This window comes from Theobroma cacao, chromosome 5 (assembly GCF_053813885.1).
Source record: "Theobroma cacao isolate CCN51 chromosome 5, ASM5381388v1, whole genome shotgun sequence".
NCBI classification, from domain to species: Eukaryota; Viridiplantae; Streptophyta; class Magnoliopsida; order Malvales; family Malvaceae; genus Theobroma; species Theobroma cacao.
In genome coordinates this window covers 47191308-47211562 of record NC_142643.1, presented here as the reverse complement: position 1 = coordinate 47211562, position 20255 = coordinate 47191308, and the positions used below count along the sequence as shown (strand labels likewise).

General features: G+C 33.2%; 1 protein-coding gene across 2 annotated transcripts; it reads left to right on the top strand.

Annotated features, from left to right (window-relative positions):
- Nucleotides 1-16053: 16053 nt before the first annotated feature.
- LOC18600569 (uncharacterized) lies at nt 16054-19793 on the top strand. Of its 2 annotated transcripts, none has more exons than XM_088806051.1 (6): nt 16054-16470; nt 17420-17662; nt 17766-17939; nt 18042-18148; nt 18310-18623; nt 18757-19793. In XM_088806051.1, the coding sequence occupies exons 1-6, from the start codon at nt 16357-16359 to the stop codon at nt 19407-19409; spliced, it is 1605 nt and encodes a 534-aa protein (XP_088662177.1). In that variant the 5' UTR covers nt 16054-16356; the 3' UTR covers nt 19410-19793. The 2 variants fall into 2 exon arrangements, with proteins under 2 accessions (XP_088662177.1, XP_017976051.2); XM_018120562.2 differs by having other exon boundaries at nt 18736-19793.
- Nucleotides 19794-20255: the final 462 nt, after the last annotated feature.

The following is a 20255-nucleotide window of genomic DNA, read 5'->3' as shown; positions in this document are numbered from 1 at the left end:
TAAAGCTGACGAATCTAATAAATCTGGAAATAAATTTCAGGGTGGATTGGTGGCATTTCAATAGTGAAGAGGGATCTTTGGATTTATTTTCTGTTCTTTTTTAATCTTAAATTTAGTTTCAAGTTGGCATAATGACCTGGGAGACTGATCAAGACTCATTAATCCTCACTAAGGTGAGCTTGACATGGGACCTGGAAGGAAGAAAAACTCATGCTCTGGCTCCTTAGACTTGGGAAGGAAGCATTGACAATGCCTTACATCTTTGCTTCTGAGGCTTTCAGACAAGAGTCTGGTAATGCGATTTTCTTCCTCTTTTATAAGACATTACCAAGCATAATACACGTGCCCTCTACAGTAAAATACGAAGGTACAAACAGCAGAATGTTACACAGTCAATGCAATGACGACTTGGCCGGCCAGTATGGATAATGACTTGGCATAGAGCAGTAACCCAGATCATTTGCAACAGTTTAAAAATCCCACAACGATGCATGAACAAGAAGCAATCTGGCACTGTAGAACCATGAAGACACATCCCAAGCATTAAATTTTTACCCAACCAATGACAACACATATCTCAGAAAAAGCCCAAAAGGGTGTTGGGGGTGGCCCAGAGGCGAGGAAACAGGAGAGCTCTGGCATACACGCGTCCAACTGTGTAACGAGCTCCCGCCTGCAAACCTCTTGAGGGGCCAAGAAGTACACTGGGGACCCTCGCTCGTAGGGCATCGGGGTTTCTTTTTGTCACCACACGGGGGAAACACCCGGAGAAAGACCCCCAACAAGGACAGCCCCGTTAAAGGATAACGAGGTAAATAGGGTTCAGCAGTAAATATCGAGAAAATACCCCCAGCCATGATCCCCTAACTGACAGGGTTTTTAAGGCCCCACCTATAAAGGTCTTAAGGAGCTTTGCTGCTTAGCGGTGTGGGAGTATGCTACCAATGGAGTTGCGATGTAGATATACTCCACGTTTCGTTTCTTCTCAAAAGAACCCTGCTTTCAGCCGCGTCTCTCTCTGATGCACCCAATATCCATCCGTTTTGATGGCAAGTTTAGACTTGAGAACATTTTCCCTGGAAACAAGCATGCTCCTCAGACAACATCCCATCACCAAACATTACAGAACTCTTATCAAAACAACGCTGGAATAAGCTCAAATCCCATCTGCAAAACGTAAGCCCCAGCACACTTCTTCAACAACTGCTCGATTCTAAGACTGACCCAGACCTCACTCTTAGGTACTTAAGTACCTACTGGTCGTGTGATTTTATAATTAATGAAAGTAGAAATGTATATGTAAGCTTTTTTTATAATTAAAAAAATTGAAAAAAAATTATATTTGTGTTAGAATTTCAAATCATGGTTAGTGATATTTGACAGATATTTTTTTAATTATATATATATATATATATATATATATATATATATTTCAAACGAGCCTTATGAAATCAAGGATTTGTTTATAATATGGGGTATTTGCCAACTTCTAAGGTTTTATCTTAAAAAGCTATCAGACTTGAACTTTTTGTTTTATGTTGGAGACTCGACAAGGATCAAGAAAGGGAACTGCTAAGGACCTAATGCTATACTACCACCGCCATTGTTTCATTATTGTGGAGAGAAGGAAGCATTCGACATTGTATTTCATAACTAAACTTTCTGGGGATGGTAAATTCTTATACATATTAGCACAATAAATTGATAATGGCACAAAAAAAATACTAAATTTTTATTGCAATTAACTAGCTAGTTTTGTTTAGTTAAAACAATTTTTTGTTAGAATGCTCACCTTTATACCCAGGTAATTACTTAAAACAAAGTAAACCACTAGCTGGACTTAATTGCAATAAAAATATGGAAGTTTTTTTGTTGCCATTATCAATTTATTGTGGTAATATGTATTAGAATTTACCATCCCCAAAAGGTCTAGTTAAGAAATACAACGTCGAATGCTTCCTCCTCTCCATAATAATGAAACAATGGCAGTGGTGATACAATATTAGGTCCTTCGTAGTTCCCTTTCCTATTTCTTGTAGCGTCTATAATATAGAACAAAAAGTCTAAGTTTGATAGCTTTTCAAAGTAAAACCTTAAAAGCTGCAAAATACCCCATATCATAAATAAAATCCTAGTTTCATAAGACTCGCTTCGCTTCTCCATATAGACCTTGCCTTTGACAATCACTAGTTTAAGTTCTGCACTCGGTTTCCCATTTTCAATCATGCCTTTTGTAATTCTTAAACTCTTCCAATGTTGTAAATCATGGTGAATCCACTAGAAGTAGTCTAGACAAGTTTCGATTGACAATTCATCAAGTTTAAAAACCGATGGGTCATTGTCTAGGCATTTTCACTGTAAACTTGAATCAGAGCCCTTTAGAAAGATATTCAATTCTTGGATGGTGCTTTCTTGTACTAATTCATTATAATCTGATATCACTTGATAATGAGTTCACATTTTTAACCAAAAAACATATTTATTAAGTAGAGAAAGATTTTTACTTATAAACTTAAGACTCATTACGTTTTTTATTGAGATCCGTGACACTAAATCTTAATGAAATATTTATCCAATACTTAACATAAGAGATATGTTTTCCCTTAAAATTTTGAAATTTAGACAAAGCTAACCGCCCAAGCTACAAAAAAAAAAAAAAAAAAAAAAAAAAACTACATTCATTTTGCTATTATTTATTTATTTATTTACTTTGCTCAGTCAGAATTCGTGATTTTGTTAAGTATAATCAAAGTCTAATCCATAAACTTGGCAAAATCAACTGATAAAACAGCATAATGGTGAAGAGACCAGAACCCATGAAGGGTCTAACAATAATAACACCGCACAAGCAACACTAATACATTGCAATTTTCACCACCTACTTGCTTTGCCATCAGCATATACAGACACGATACAGTTATGCATAATCGCAATCCCATACCCCCATAAGTTATGAATTGGTGGAGTAAGAGGTTGAATCTTTACTGACCAAAAACAAGCCTTAAGAGAGAAAAGTTCCACAGAGAAGTGTACAGGTTCAGTGAGAGTTGTATACAGCAATGAGATTGTATTGGGGAAGTATGCCTGGCTACATGGCGTTAGGTACAAAGACCAATGGTGTTAGTGATGTATTAGCAAAGAAGGGGGTATTTTCATGAAAATGATCTAATTGAAATCTTTGAAACCTCCTCCTGAGATTTGCTGCTCCACATTCTTTCCTTCACTTGGCTGTTGTTGAATAGTTCTTATTGGTTGTTTGACAAGCTATGCTTTTGCTATGGCCTGTGTTTTTGTTTAAGGTCGATCTTCTGGGTTGATGACCTCTGTGGGTTTGTTCTTGTCGGTAGTCCTTTTGATCCCATTACAACCTACGGTTGATTTTGAGCTTGTATATTCTCTATCTTGTTGCTACTCTTGCCTTATATGGCATCTTTTGTAAAGCAAGTTACTAATGAAATTCCATATTATATATCTTTCAAAAAAAATTAATAAATCCAACCTAAGATAAGGGAAAAAGGGAGAGAGAAGTTTTGAGGGTAGGATGTAGTTACAAGCAGAGGCTACTAGAACCACACTCTCTCAAAAGTTTTTAAATTTTATAATTTTCCTTTGCTTTTTTAAAAATTTTATAATTTTATCTTTATTTTTTAAAAAAATTTTATAATTTTGTATCTACAAACATTGAAAACATTATTTTCGTTTCTACAAACTTAAAATCTTGACTCCGTCACTGATTACAAGGCTTCCATTCTTGAAAGAAAGTAGGTCTTAGTTCAGTTTGCTTGATCTTCACCATTGCACTTCTATCCTTGGACTAGGTGGTTTAGCTTGTGACTCAAGTGCATGGGGATAGGTCCTAGTCGGCTGCTAAATACCCAAGCTAGAAAAAAAAAATAACATTGGTTTGAAGTGGTGGTCACTGGTCACCCCAAGAGGAGTGTTGATGGCTTGAAAACAGAACTCCTATAAACATTTCCTTCCATTTTTCTCTTTGGTGGAAGAACAACCAAATATGACTTTCATTTCTATGAAAAAAAGATTTTTCAATAAGATTTTTATTGAATTTTCAATAAAAATTCTTTAACTGAAAGTAAAATAATTGTTTTTTTTTTCATAGAAACAAAAGTCGTATTCGGTTGTTCTTCCACCAAGGTAACATAATTGTTAGTTTGGGTTACTTATATTTTACTTTCATAGACAATAATTATTGTTTTAATCTATGCCTGGTGTTTTAATTTTTAACCTTATGCATTATGATTAAAATTTTGGCAACAAACAAACATACAAAAATCCTTATCAAAAGTGACAAATCCTTCCATTCTTGGCTTTGGCAATGAGATTTTCTTCCTCTTATATCAAACATTACCAAATGGTTTTTAATGATTTCTATTTAAGGAGAAGCTAATGGCAGCATTGAATTAAAATCTAGTCATAGATTACTGCATTCTAGACCTTATAACTAAAGTTCTCTCTCCCTTTTTCCCCTATCTTAGGTTGGATTTATTAACTTTTATTCTGAAAGATAATATGGAATTTCATTAATAACTTGCCTTACTAAAGATGCCATACAAGGAAAGAGCAGAAGAAAGACAGAATATACAACCTCAAAATCAACCTCAAGTTGTGTTGGAATCAAAGGACAACTGACAAGAACAAACCTATAGAGATCATCAACCCAGCAGATTGACCTTAAACAAAAACACAGGTTATAGCAGAAGCATAGCTTGTCAAAACAGCCAATAAGAACCATACAACAACAAAAGAGTGAAGAAAAGAGTGTGAAGCAGCAAATCTCAAAAGAAAGTTTCAAAGATTCAATCAAATCATTTTCACACAACCCCCTCCTTTGCTGATACATCAGCAATACCATTGGTCTTTGTACTTGACACCATATAGCCGGGCATAGTTCCCCAATACCATCTCCTTCCACCTTACAACTCTCACCAATCCTACACACTTCTCTGTGGAACTTCTCTTCTCTCTCTTGCGACTTGTTTTTGGTTAGTAAACATTCAACCTCTAACTCCACTAATTCATAATTTATGTCATAAAAACAATGCATTGATATATAGCTGATGTTTTTATGGGGGTATGGGATTGCCATCTGCAGAATTATTTCGTGTCCGTATATGCTGATTGCAAGCAAGTAGGTAGTGGGAATTGTAATGTATCAGTGTTGCTTGTGTGATGTTCTTACTGTTAGACCCTTCATGGGTTCTGGTCTCTTCACCATCATGTTGTTTTATTTGTTCCTTTTTTTTGAAAGGTATATTTCGTTAGAAGAAGGAGACAAGCTCCCTAATCAATATAAAAGGGTTTGAGGTTCTTATGTTCAGGTAACATACAAACCTCAAACCTCAGGTCACAAGCACTTAAGATCAGAACCCTTCCCTAAATGTATACACGTCAGTCCCAGGACTAAAACCTACAAACTTCTCTGTACAGATATCCCCCTAATATCCACATCTCATCGACAGCACATGGAATCAAACAAAGCAAGTATTCTTGTTTTATCAGTTGGCTTTGCCAAGTTTATGTATCAGACTTTGGTGAATACTTAATTATAAAATCATGAATTCTGACTGAGCAAAACAATAAAAATTGCAAGGAGGCTTTGTAGTTACCTGATATCTTTGATCAAATTGACATTTCATTGTTCGTTGCAGATCAACCACAAGCACGAGAATGTCACACCGTTATCAACCTAAAAACACACAACAGCCAGGGACTTTCCCAATTTCTTCCCTTGAAATTGGATCATGGAAGGTAAATTCGATAATTAAATCTGCGATTGGTGAAAAAAAATGCTATTCATTAATGCGTGAAACATGTGCAGAAACAAGCCGGCGGCTCAGTGATCCTGACTGCTGGCATCCAATTTGGTTGGCAGAACATAGTGTGGGAAATCATAGAGCTAGGCCAAAAACGCATCTCTTTCAAGTGGACAGATATAGAAAAACTGAAGGTTTTCAATGAGGGAGGACTATCAGGCCTAGCTATCAAAGTAAGAAACACAATCTAGAGCTTCAAACTTTATCTCTTTGCTGGAAATTTTGTTATAATGTGTAAGTTAATGATGTTTTGCAGCTAAATTATCGTCCGAAATTCTCTTGTTGTCATGGGAATTTTCCGAATACAAGAAAATCTATGTGGATAACGACAGAAGACTTCACAGACGGTGAAGCTGAACGTCAATGGTATACTATTTGTTTAATTTTTTTTTTCTGCTTATGTTTTTGCATTTAATGTATGTGTCTTATTGATGGATTAACCATAATTATCAGGCACATTGTGAAATGTTCTCCAATGGCTATAGAAAAATATGTTCAAAGACTTCTACAAGCTGACTCACGATTGTTGGGGTTAAGCATAGAAGGTTCAGCTGCTACTGGATTTAACCAAAATGAGAATCAAAATCTAGAGGAACGAGTCTGTTATAACGTGGATGCTTCTCCTTCTCACATCTCAACCAATTCTCTTCGACAACAAATTCAGAGTTCAGGTTTAGGCATTACCTTAATATTATTATGTTAATTTCCTTTCGCATGTTCTTTCTGTTATAAACTAATTACATATAATATTCTGTTCAGGTTTGACATCGCCTTCTGAATTAAATGGGTCCGAAAATAAATCTTTTGACCCAGTTGATATATATAAAGTAGATTTTGATTATGATTTAGGTTTTACTTTAAATGACTTGCTTTGAATTTTTTAAGTAGTGATTTCTCGAGGTTTTTTTTTTTTTTTTAAGTAACCTCTAAAATATCATTGTCTCATATGTAATATCTGTAAATATTTTCTATTGAAATATCTTACTTAGTTCAATCGATAAAATGTTTTCCTGTTTCTATTATAGTATATGATCGACTAAGGAAGAAGAATAATTGTTTCTAATTACTTTGTATTATACAAATTAAGAGGGTATAAGCCAAGAGGCACTAGCTAGAATCTCATATCATGGTGATTGCTACCTCATAGAAGCTGATGAATTTAAAATAATAAGAGGAGAATCTCTAGAGGGGAGAAATTTAGCTCATCTCATTTATTAATATGAATAAAATTTATTAACTTATCAAAACAAAAACAAATGTTATCCCATTGACGTTTAACTTCTCTATTTACAAAAATTTTTATCATTGTCCATGTAATTTTTCTTGATTTTGGATTAATTCCATTATAACAAGTGAATTTCAAACAATCATATAGTACAAACTATCACTAAGTTACGATTTACAACAAAAAGAAATTTGGCATTCTAAAATATATTCTAACCTTGATATATAGCTATCCCTAATAGTCCTCCCTCTCCTCTACGATTTCCTTCACTAGGTTCTACTTGGCTAACCTAGTATAAGATATAAATTTGATGCAAGATATAAGCATACAAAGCCTCCTTGTGATTTTTTTTTTCATCATTTACATTTAATTCAATATGTGAGTATAAAAAGAATGAATATAAAATTAAAAAAACGTACCAAATTGATAAGAGTTTATCCTATAATTGAATTTACAATTAGAAATGCCTCCAAATCCTTTGAGAGTTAATCTGAATCTGCAAATAGAAGTCTCCTTGCAATTATTTTTCTTTCTTCACTTAGATTTAATTCAATATATGAATATATAAATGAAAACAATATAAAGAAAATGTATATAAAATGACTGACAAATCAGATTAACAAGAGTTTCTTCGATAGTCAAATCTGCAATTAGAAACACCTCCAAATCTTCTAAGAGTTCATATGAATCTAAAAAAAGAAGCTCGTAACAATTAGCGGCAAATTAGTGTAGGAACAACTTATGTTTGTATCCCATTAATGTTGCTAAATCTTAATAAGTAATTATCATAACATAAGACATTGTTTAAAGAATGTATTTATTAAACATAAATACATTCACTTTTATTATTGTAACAAATAATAATAACCTTGATGATGAATTATATTCACCTTTCCAAGGCACTATTTTCATGTCAACAACAAAATGCCCAGGCTTAGATAGAAAGCAAGTGCAAACTTATCTATGCAAGGTTCAAACTAGTTTCCAATCCATTGTCGGCTGAACGCAATGAACATGTCTTTTTTTCGTCTTTTTGGTTGCAGCAAGTTCTATCAGGGTTTACAAAGAAACTCTCATACAACTTTACATTCTTTATTGCATGCCAAAGGCTAAGCCCATGCTTGGACAATATGGAGGTTCTTTTCACTGCTTTGAAAGGCAAAAAGGAGACAGTAACAATGAAGAGATGTTTTGGCAACTCCATGAATAGTCTCTTTTCATCATTATTGTCTCCAAACCTCCATATTGTCCAAGCGTTGGCTTAACCTTGGATGTGCAACAAGGAACGTAGAGTTGGACCAGAGTTTCTTTATTAACCTTGAAAGAACCTAGTGCAAACAAAGAGATGAAAAGAAGGCTTTTTCATTGATTTCGACCAACAATGAATTGGAAACTACTTCGAACCCTACATAGATAAGTTTGCACTCACTTTCTATCCAAGCTTGGGCATTTTGTTGCTGACATGAACATGAAAATATTGCATTGGAAAGGTAAGTATAATTCATCATCAAGGTTATTAATTATTATTTGTTACAAAAATAAAAGTGAATGCCCTTAAGTTTAATAAGCACATTCTTTAAATAGTGTCTTTTGTTGTTAATAAGTATTGCCATTCTCTTGCTGATGAACTTTCTTCGTTATTAAGCACATTATTATAAGGCATTTTCGAGCCTGTTGGAGGAAGGCCATCAACTTGATTGACATACAATATAGTATAAAATATAAATTCGATACAAGATATAAGACAAATACAAAACCTCCTTGCAAGTCTTTTTCTTTCTTCACTTAGATTTAACTCAATATTAGAATATAAAGAGAATGAATATAAAATGAAAAACATACCGAATCAACAAGTTATTCTTTGATATAGTAGAATATGCAATTAGAAACGCCTCCAAATCCTTTAAGAATTCATATGAAAATGCAAATAGAAGCTTCTTTGCAATTATTTTTCTTTCTTCACTTAGATTTAATTCAATATATGAATATAAAAAAAAATATAAAGAGAATGAATATAAAATGAAAAACATACCAGATTAACGAGATTTTCTTCGATAGTTGAATATGCAATTAGAAAAGCCTCCAAATCCTCTAAAAGTTAACTTGAATATGCAAATGGAAGCCTTCTTACAATTATTTTTCTTTCTTCACTTAGATTTAATTCAATATATGAATATAAAAATAAAAAGAATAAAAAAGAGAATGAATATAAAATGAAAAACACACTGAATTAATGAGATTTTCTTCGATAGAATTTGCAATTAAAAACACCTTAAATCCTCTAAGACTTAATTTGAATCTGTAAATAGAAGCTTCCTTGCAATTATTTCTCTTTCTTCTCTTAGATTAAATTCAATATATGAATATAAAAATAAATAGAATATAAAGAGAATGAATATAAAATGAAAAACATACCAGACTAAAAAGACTTTTTTCGATTTAGTTGAATCGGCAATTAGAAACACCTCCAGATCCTCGATCTGAATTTGCAAATACAACAAATGGTGTATTTTTTTTTAGAAATAATGAATAAGGTATACTAAGGTCTAGAAGGAGTCTGTTGACTTCTTTGTTTCTCTTTTCGAGCTTATGTTGGTTTTGATTCAGTGGTGTGATTTAGCTTCTCCCATCCGATATATGTAGCAATATTCTTAAATGGAAATACATAAAGATGTGGTAATGTCTGATAAAGAAGGAAGGAAAACTCATTGTCGAAATCTTGCGTTAGAATGCCAAGAGCAAATAAGGAAAACATTGCCATGGTTGATAAGGTTTTGATGCGTTTTTGCTTCCTTCCAAGTATGAGGAGGCAAAGCATGAGTTTTTTTCCTCCAAGTCATAATGTCACGAGCCCAATTTTCAACCTAAAAGACACGCTTATTATGTAGAGAAAAATCATTAATTACTTATAAACCTAAAACTCATCTCGTCTCAACTCATTGCAGTAGTTCTTTACCCATAAAGGAAAATGATCCACATTTATCTAAGTTTATCTTAACTTTAATATGTCTCATAAGGGTCCCACGTAAGTGAAAAGTTGAGTATGCTCTGATACCACTTCTTGACAGACTTTCATTTAAAAAAAAAATGCTTATTAGGTAGAAGAAAGCCCTTATAAAATCAAAACCCATCCTATTTCTTACTGATATGAAATTCGTGACTCTAGGTCCTAATGGAATATTTACCAACAAACATAAGAGATATCTTTCCCTCGACATTATGAAATTGAGACAAAGCCTTCCTATTTTTGGCTCTAATGCTTTAACACAAGGTTTTGGAAAGGAGATTTTCTTCCTCTTTTATCATATATATATCATCGCCTCATTTGTAACGCTTGTAAATATTTGTTTTGTAATATTTTAACTAGTTTAATTGTTAAGTCTTTTATATTATAGATTAAAGATTTTAAATTTAATATTATTAAATTCTATTACAAAAGATGATCGAATAAGGAAAAAATGGAGAGTTGTTTTTAATTAATTTCCAAATATAATCCATGTCATTGGAAAAGAAAAATCAAAACCAAATTAAGTGTGTTTTTGTTCCTTGTATGCATGACAGTAGAATTGCATATATAAGCTTCCTTCATAATCAAAAAATGAAAAAAATCAAAAGAAAAATTATATATGCCAAGAGGCATGTGCTAGAATTCCAAATCATGGTAAGTGATACAAATGAGTCAATCTTACTACACTCTACTCAATAATTTCTTTAAAAAAAAAAAGTCATACTTTCTAATTGCAAATTCAGATTAACAACTCTTAGAGGATCTAGAGACGTTTCTAATTGCATATTCAAACATCAAAAAGATTTCGATAAACGGGTTTGTTTTTCATTTTATATTCATCCTCTTTATTTTTATTTTAGAATTTTTCTAATGAAGAATTTTTATCTTAATATATAAAGATTAATTAAGTGCTAGACATCATATATTGAATCAAATCTAGGTTAAAGAAAGATAAATAATTGCAAAGGCTTCATATTTGTCTTATATCTTGTATCAAATTTATATCTTATAATTTGTTGTAGGTCAACCAAATTGATAGTGCTTGTAAATGCCATATAATGATGAAGAACGTTAGAGAATTCGAGGTAGAGACTTCGAAGCCTATTCCTCAAATACCTACTGGTACAAGCAAAGAAAGTCTTGCTACAATTATCAAGCACATAATGAAATGTTCTCCAAATGCTATAAAAAAGGATGTGGAAAGACGTTTAAAAGCTGATCGCCATTGTTGCAGTTAAGCACAGAAGGTTCAATTGCTTTCGAATCTCATCGAAATGAGAATAACAGCATACGTATGATCATATGTGAGAGAGGGACAAGTCTATCATGACTTGGATGCTATTCCTTCTCACACCCCAATCAATTCTTTTCAACGGCATGCCCAAAATCCAGGTTAAGGCATGATCTTATGCTATTATCTTGCATTCCTTCCATTTTGTGTTTCACTTCACTAATTATATTTAAAAGTATGCAAAAATAAACTAAGTAAATTTCATATTTCGTTTAGGTCTAATGCCATTTAATATTTTTAGAGTGAATGAGTCCAAAAACATATCTTTTAACATGCAAAGATCATATCGACTTTGTTCATCCCAAATTTAGTTAATGAATCTGCAAAAGCATTTGATCTCCTGTAAACATGTACAAGATCAAAATTCACAATTTCAAATATCCATCCATGATCTTTGTCTCACCTCACATAGTCAAGATATTACTGACTTTGAATTAAATTCAATTACCACTATTAAAACTTATTGATATAATTTACGAGAATATTTATATAACTTTTACTTTGAAGATGAAAAGTTTAATTATGAATAATTTTTTTAGTCATTTAATAAAAAAAAAAAACCCAAACAACATTTTGATTCAATTTGAATTTTACTCAAAATTCAATTGATTCGAGTTAGATTTGCTAAAGATTGGTTTCCTTAAGATGATGACTTCACAAAGAAATTAGTAGCATGTAATAGTTGGCATGCTTATGACTGATCTTTAATGCTTAATCTGATTTTGCTATCACATCAGCAACATGCCTATCTACTCTTCCCTTTTCTTCACTTTTCTTATTTGGTGGTTTCTATCAAGGAGTGATTCTGTTAAATGTTGAAAATTACGAAACCAAAAGCATGGTCATCCCCTTGGGCAGATCATTGGATGCAAAGAGATAGCTAGGTGAATCTCCAAAGATACAATGCATGCACCTTGAACCAAGAATTGTAACAACCCACCCAAGATTTCATAGCTTGCTTTTACCTTTTCAATAGTTAATTTCATTTTCACTTGGAAATGAAAATCCCCATGTGATTAAATTTCCATGTAAATCACCCAAATACCAAGAACTATACCAACATGACACTATGGTAATCCAAAAGTGATGATCAGTCAAGCACCATGCATCAGCATTTTTGGAGGTAACCAATATGAAAGAAGAGAGAGAGAGATCTTGGGGACCATGTTTGGTCATACTTCCACCAAAGAGGAGTTGCTTTCCAAGCCATCGAGACTACTCCTTGGAGATGACCACCACTTCACTATCAAACTTGTGCTTCTCAATTCTCATAAAAAGGTATGTACTACCTTATAAAAGCGGCCCCTTTTCTCTTTTCCTCTTTTTGGTTTTCCTTCCTTTTTCTACCCCATAGAATCATAGCAATGTGTGAAGTGAGCAAAGCAATGTGTAATAAGCTCTTTTTTCAGCTTATCAGGCTACCTAACTAACATTATCCACTTCTTCTAGATAGGGAATTTTTGCAGCCGACTCCCCATGCACTTGATAGTGCCATAAGGGTCACAAAGAGAGAAAGACCTTTTGACAAAGAAATAATCTTCTTTGGCTTCTAGCCTCTCAAGTTTGGGCAAGGACTCAGTCCAGGATTACAGGTACTTTCCATTCTAAGAGAATACATGCTTCACTATATAATAATAATAATAATAATAATAATAATAATAATAATAATATAGAAGAACGATGCAACATATCTAAGCTCTTTAGCATATTCAGTGCAATGAACCTTTTTTTTTTCAATTAATTTTGCATAATGCTTTGTACACTTTTCATAGAAACTTAGTGAAGCTTTTGATTTTGTCCAAATGGAAAATTCTAGCATCATATATTTTTTTCTCATATAAAGAAATAATTTAATTCGCCATTTCTAATCCATTTAAATACTAAATTTCACCTTTAAACTGATAAATAATAGTTCACATTTCCTTACTAAACGACCCAAAATTGGTATCTGATCATTAAAAAATTACATAAAAAAGTAAAAGCAATAGTTATGGTAGAGATAAATGAATGCCCAAATAGTAAAAGCAGTATATATAATCAATGATTAATGACCTTAAACTAGTGGCTTCTCTCTTTATTTTTTTTTATTTTTTATTTTGTGAATGATGAATTCCATGATGGTGCTGATTAGACAATTTGTTTATAAGTGAGATTAACCCCTTTTTTTGGTCAAAAGATTAGCCTAATTATTGCTTGAATTACTGTGTAAATGGTGAAGTTAATTACTTAAGTGTAAAATATTATCCATTTGATTACTTGACTTTTTTTTAGAGATTTTATTTTAATGGTCCATCTTCAAAAAATTATATTCTGATCACCAATGTCTATCAAAATTAATATATTAATTATTCAATCATTAAAAATTACTAATCGTTTCGTACGTCAATTAATTTTGATCACATGAAATGTGCATATCAATTGACTTTGGTCACATGGATAATTTTACATGATAGATAAATTGACATGAATATATCAAGTGATCAAAATCATTGACGTGTTAGACAGCGTTAGCTTTGAACATTAATTTCAATAAGCATTTGACAATCGAAAACCAAATTTTTCAAAAGTAAATGACAAAAACAAAAGTTAAGGAACCAAAATTTCAATCAAATTGACAAGTTTGGCTGCTATATATATATATATATATATTCTAACAAAATATATTTGCCCTCCACTCAAATATGCAATCATTTTGGTTAAATATCAACAAGAGTCAACTCAAGTCTTTGCCCTTCAATTTGTTCATGTCATTATATTTGCAGTTGCATATACAGATATGATGAAGACCTACCCAATACTCATTCCACCTCTTCCTCCACTTTGGCAAAATCTTATGTAATCATTCTTCTTTCCAAAAAGATGTTAAGTCATACAATCTGATATGAACTTCCTAGTTTGTCCTTTTATATGTATGAACCAGTTGAGATCACCATATTCATCCCTTGATGTCACCAAACCCACTCAAGGCTATACTGGTGACATGACATTGCCTTAGCATGCATTGAACTTTTGATAGCAAATAAAGAAAAAGAAATCAACCCATTTGGAATTTCAAAAGCCCAAAATCTCATCATTAGATGGTAACAACTAAGATAAAAGAATATGATTGGTGTGATATCATATCTCTTTATACAAATGAATCTTGCTCATGAGCTAGTGCTTGGGATTGTGCTAATAATTAATTAACTTTGACAAACTTGTGGAATACATGTCAATTCTTTTGGATTAGATCCTCATCACCAAATTATCTTCAACTGTTTGAAGAATTAACTTAGAAATTATCCCAACTCTATTGTGAAAAGCAACAAGTTTTTAATCATGTATTCATGATTAAAGTACGAGGATTAATATTAAAAGGTAGTTAAATTTATTGTGTACGAGTAAATACGCATCCGTACACTTGATTACAATAAATATTTGTCGGAATGCTTAAAGATTCTTATTTTATTAATATCTATGATTACAATAAAGATTTGTCGGAATATTTATAGATTCTCGTTCACGTGAAACACGATTTTGTAAGAGAATTTCGAAACATTTCGATCTATTCAAACGCATTCATACATACAAATAATAATCAACACGTGTATATATATATGAAAAAAAAAGTATATTTTGTGTATTAAAACGTAATAAAATTGGAATTTTTTTTAAAAATCATATATACTTATTGTATTTCATTTTTAGATTAAAAAGAGATAAAGCAAGAGGAAAAGAATTGAATAGTTGATATGTGATGATTAGGCCTTAAGCATTATCCAATTCTTAATTTTTTTTATTTTCTAATTCTTAATTACTACCTTTCTAAGGCTAGAAGGTGTATCTGGCGTCTGCAAGCGACGGCTGTGTATGGAATACTACAATACCACTGCTTGCTTTCTTCTAAAGAATGGCTGCAAACCCCCATTTTTTTTATTTTTTTTTGCGTTTAATTAATTAAACTATAAGCGTTGAGCCATTTTGCTCTTTGGGTTTTATTTAATTAGTGAAAATGGGGAGTAAACACGCAGAATCTGAATAAAAAAGGTCAGCAAATCTGGGTTTTACTCATTATGAGTCTTACATATTTAATGCCCTCAGTAAATAATTGTTGGACATATCTTCTTATCAGATTCTATACCTCTTTTTTTTTTTTTTAATTACTTTGAATTTTTTCCCTGTAAAAATTGTTATTAATTACTAAGTGTAAAGGTATCTCTTCGGAGTTATTACTGATGCAATTTTGCATTAATGGCTTGTTGTCTCTAGCTTATTCTCAGATAACCCTGAAAAAATGAAAGAGAAAATGAAAAAAAAATTGGGTTCATTGAATAAAACCCAAAAATATGTATTAAAATTTTATTTGATTATTGTCTTTTTTTATAGAAAAAAATAAAAAACAATTATAATATTGACCAGATTAATACTTTTTGAGACATAACTAATAACAAATTATTAACTAACTCAAGAAGTTGATTTAGACCCAAACTTTCTTTTTTTTACTATTTTTTAAATTTTTTTTACAATGAATTGAATATAATAAAAAACCCCCCTTTAGTAGTAAAAAAATACATATATTATGAAAAGAGAAAAAAAAAAAAAAAGGAAGGCCACGTGTGATGAACTATGAAGTCATCTAGTTTTACGTCGAGGAGGAATCCTTTCTACATATAAAACCGGCTTCCGCTTCTCAACGAAATCCTCTCAACAGTCGTCTCCTTCTCCTCCTCCTTCTATCTCTCTCTCTCTCTCTTCTCTGTTTCTGTTCCCTCTCATTTCGGTACCCTGTTTTGTTCTTTCTGCTTTCTTCACTCCTTTCTCAAACAGGGTCAAACTTAATTTATTCACCTTTCTGCTGCTGCTGCTGTTGCTTCTGTAAAGGATATAAATTTTTGACAAGATCATTAAAACAATCCGTTTCTTTGATGCATACATATATATACACATATAAAATCTGGGTTTTTGTTAAAGAGTTCTTTTGTTTTTCTTAGAGCAGAAAAGAGCAAGAGTTTGTTTGAGGATTATGGAGCATGGGATTTTGGTTTTTGATGAAGATATGGAGGATCAACAGTCTTTGATGAGTTCTTCTCACAGCTTTGATTCTCTTTCTGGGAGCTGGACACAGCCAACTCCACAGGTTTCTTTTCCTCTGTTATCTTTTTTTTCTAAGAATTTATCGGCCTGTTTTCTTTTCTTTTTTTTTTCTTTAATTTCTTTCATTTTTGAGAGGCTGCTACATTGAGTTCAGCTGTTTTTTTTTTTTCTCTCTTTTGGCTTACTGGGATTTCTGTTTTTCATATGCATGAGGCTAATCTTGTGTCTCAAAAGCTTTAAGATGAGGTTTTGGTCCTTATGGAGAGGCTGCATGTAGTGCTTTTCAATTGCAAACATATGGTTTTTATCATGCATGTTATTTTCAAGGTTTATAAAAATTATTAAGGATATTGTTTCTGATAGAAAATGATTAGAAAAACTGTCTTTTGATTCTTCTAATAAATTATTTTCCTTGGGAATGTAGTTTTTCTTTGAATCTAAATATATATATATATATATATATGTTTGTTCATTGATGAGTTTATTTTATGCATGGGACTTTCATGTCTATCTTTGTTTGCTTTCCCTTTCTCTTCCTTTACTTTGGGATTCATTTAAGATCATCTCTTTCTATGCTTCTTTTTTTTTTCTTTTCTTTTCTGAAAGAACTTTAAAAACAAGCATGGGTTTAAATATTTCACCATTTATCCAAAAATCATTTCTTTCACAAGTTTTGTTTGATAATACTTTTTTTTTTTTGAAAAGCATTGTTTGATGATACTTGATGTGCTACTGTATGTTTTGGCCAAGTTTTGACAGTCATGCATTGGCTTTTTGGATTATCCTTCAAATCTGTCAATGGAAGAGGTCAGATATATTGGTTTTCACTTGTTTTTTTCTTTTTTTCACTAACTTTGATCCATTTCCTCCTCTTCCTTTTTATATGTAAATGCAGTTAGTTTCTTTACTGTTATGATTCTACAAGCAATATATACTTGATATATTTGAAATGCAGGCATGGTAAAATTAATTATCTTCAGTCTTTGTTGCAGGTTAACTTGATTCAGGCTTTTCAGACATTACCTGCCCTTGGCTTGAAACTTTCTAGAACATCCTCTTTCCTAGACAAGCTAGACCGGATAGTCCAAGAACAGAACTCCAATGGTGAAAATCAAGCAAACTCTAATTCTGTTTATGCTGCAGCTAAAGCAAAGGCAAAAGAAGCTTTGCAGCAAGCAAATAAGATGAAGGCTGAAAACTTCCCAATTGCTTTGCTTAGAGTCGGCTCATGGCAGGTGAAACCAATAATCTGCTTACTTTATGCAAACTGAGGGTATATAGAGAAACATGAAGAACATTTCCACATTCTAATAAATGGTTGATTAATGTCACTTGCAGAGGGTATCCAGAAATGAAGGTGACTTGGTAGCAAAGTGCTATTTTGCTAAGAGAAAGTTGGTTTGGGAGTTTTTGGAGCATGGTTTGAAAAGCAAGATCGAAATCCAGTGGTCTGACATCTTGTCCTTGAAGACTGTCATTCAGGAAGATAAGCCTGGAATTCTCGAAATTGAGGTAAAAATATTGTTCAAGCTGTCCGAGAGTTAAGAGTAAATGGGGTCTGTTGCTTGTTTTGATTTGGATTTCTTCTGTAATATCGTGGTGAGATTTGTGCAGTTAAACCAGCCTCCTTCCTTCCACCATGAGATTGATCCACAACCAAGGAAGCACACTCAATGGAGAATGGTTTCAGACTTCACTGGAGGACAAGCCCCTACGTTCAGGTTTGCAACACATCTGTTTTGAATTTTTTTTGTTTTATTTACTAGTTTCTTTTCCTAGCAACTGATCGCCTTTCATCATCTGGTATCAACCTTGTCTTTTTCTTGCTTAATTTCTTCATTTTCCAACATACAATTTTGTGGTTGTTGTGTCTTATTCTTAGGAGGCACTACCTTGAATTTCCTCCCGGAGCCCTTGACAGGCCCATCGAGAAGCTCTTTAGATGCGACAACCGGTTGTTTCAGTTGAGCCGGCAAGGTTATCCAACTCTAGAGTCTCCATACTTTCAGAAATATACATATGGGGTTGATTTGTCTTTTGACTTTGGTGGCCAAGGGTCTCATGTCAATCCTGATCACCAGCAGCAGTTTTCATTTTCAAATGCCCCTTCACATTTTCTTTCTCGACACTTTCAAACATATGAGCAGACAGCACAAAAATCTGTCAGTACTAAGGATTCAGATTCACCCATATCAGGTATTTTACTGCTTTCAATCCCAACTTTTCGGTTTAGGCTCTAGTTAAAGTTGCAAACTAACACTTGTCTTCTTTTTTTTCCCTTCCCTTCCATTGTGTTACTATAATATAGTTATGGATTTTTCACATATAGATGAGCATATCAGCAACCACATGCCACTCTGGGGTCAAGGGACGAACAATGTGAGAGATAGTTTGAACGCAAACCAAGTGGGAGGAATGGCTTTCACTGCTGCTCCGGGCACCCAGGTGAATCCAACTATCTGTCTTCAAAACAACCATATGCCAGCTTATGTTCAAGCAGCTAAGAGATATCAACTTGGAGGACTAGTGCCTGCACCTTCAACCTCCCAGATGCATAATCCAACACTAGTTTCTCTTCAAGAAGCTGAAAGGCACCAACCAAGGTTTCAAAGACTAAGTGACCTCCAAAACATGCTGTTGAGCAACTCGCCAACCGGATTCTCCAATGGGGTAGCAGAGGGCAATCTATCCAGAGAAGGAAATCCTGCAAACTACACCAGTAATGTGACTGCATTCTATGGACAGGATATGGTTGATAATCCTGCAGTTATTATGAGCAACAATCTCTCAAACAGTAACGGCACGCTAATCTCTCCCCATGCTGCTTGCTGGCCGCAGCCTCTGGTTCCTAATTCGAATGTGGATCTGCAGCCTGGGAACAACTCATTTAATTCATCTGTTGTTCCTGATCTAGCTATGCAATACTTTTCCAATCCTCATCCCTTCAATGAGTTCAATGACTGGGCCTGGAAGTCTGGATAGTACGTGGAGAATTTTGTTAGGATAATCATGAGATTTTGTTACAACATCTTATCTTTTTCTCATTTTCATTCTTTTAGTTTAGCAGATAGGAAGTAGATAAACCTCAAGTAGCTAGAGAAACAGCTGCCAGAACCTTTTTTTTTTCTTTTTTCTGACCGCATGCAACTTATAATGTAAGTTCTTTTGTTATTTAGAAAGTTTTCTTACTGCATACGAGGATTCGTTGAATCCATTTTGCTTCTTCAACCCTTTCTTTATTTATTAATTTCTTCACTCTAACAACCTTCAGAAAAGAAAAACCTCCACTCAAGTTAGAAGTTTCTGTACAAAAATCCCCGTATGCTTAAGCAACCCCAGATTCCAATCAGGGAGTCCAACAAAAGCAAGGAAAAAAACTAGGGAGTTTAGCAAGAAATAGCTAAGCAAGATTACTTGTCTTGCCATCAAGCATTAAAAAATGACTCCCGAATATAAGGGTCAATGAAAAGCCCTGAAACTATGATGATACCAGGACTGCGGGTTAGTTGAGATAAGCAAGAAACCGTGTAAGTCAGAAGTCCTTCCTGGCTGCTTTTCATGAGAAACTGCAAATATATATATTTTTTTCTCTTCAAATCAGATAAGACTTTGGTACACACTTCATTATGTCTTGAAGGCGTCATCATCCCTGTCAAAGATGAATGCCTGACCGATCAATGAGCATGGAGAACTCATGCTTTCTCGCAACAAAGTTGGCATGGACTGAAAATCAAACTTTTGGATAAAATACAGTACCTGCTGTACAGTTACACAATTGAAATTATCTCCATACCAGCAAAGGCAAACTGGTCCCTCCAGATTCATTCT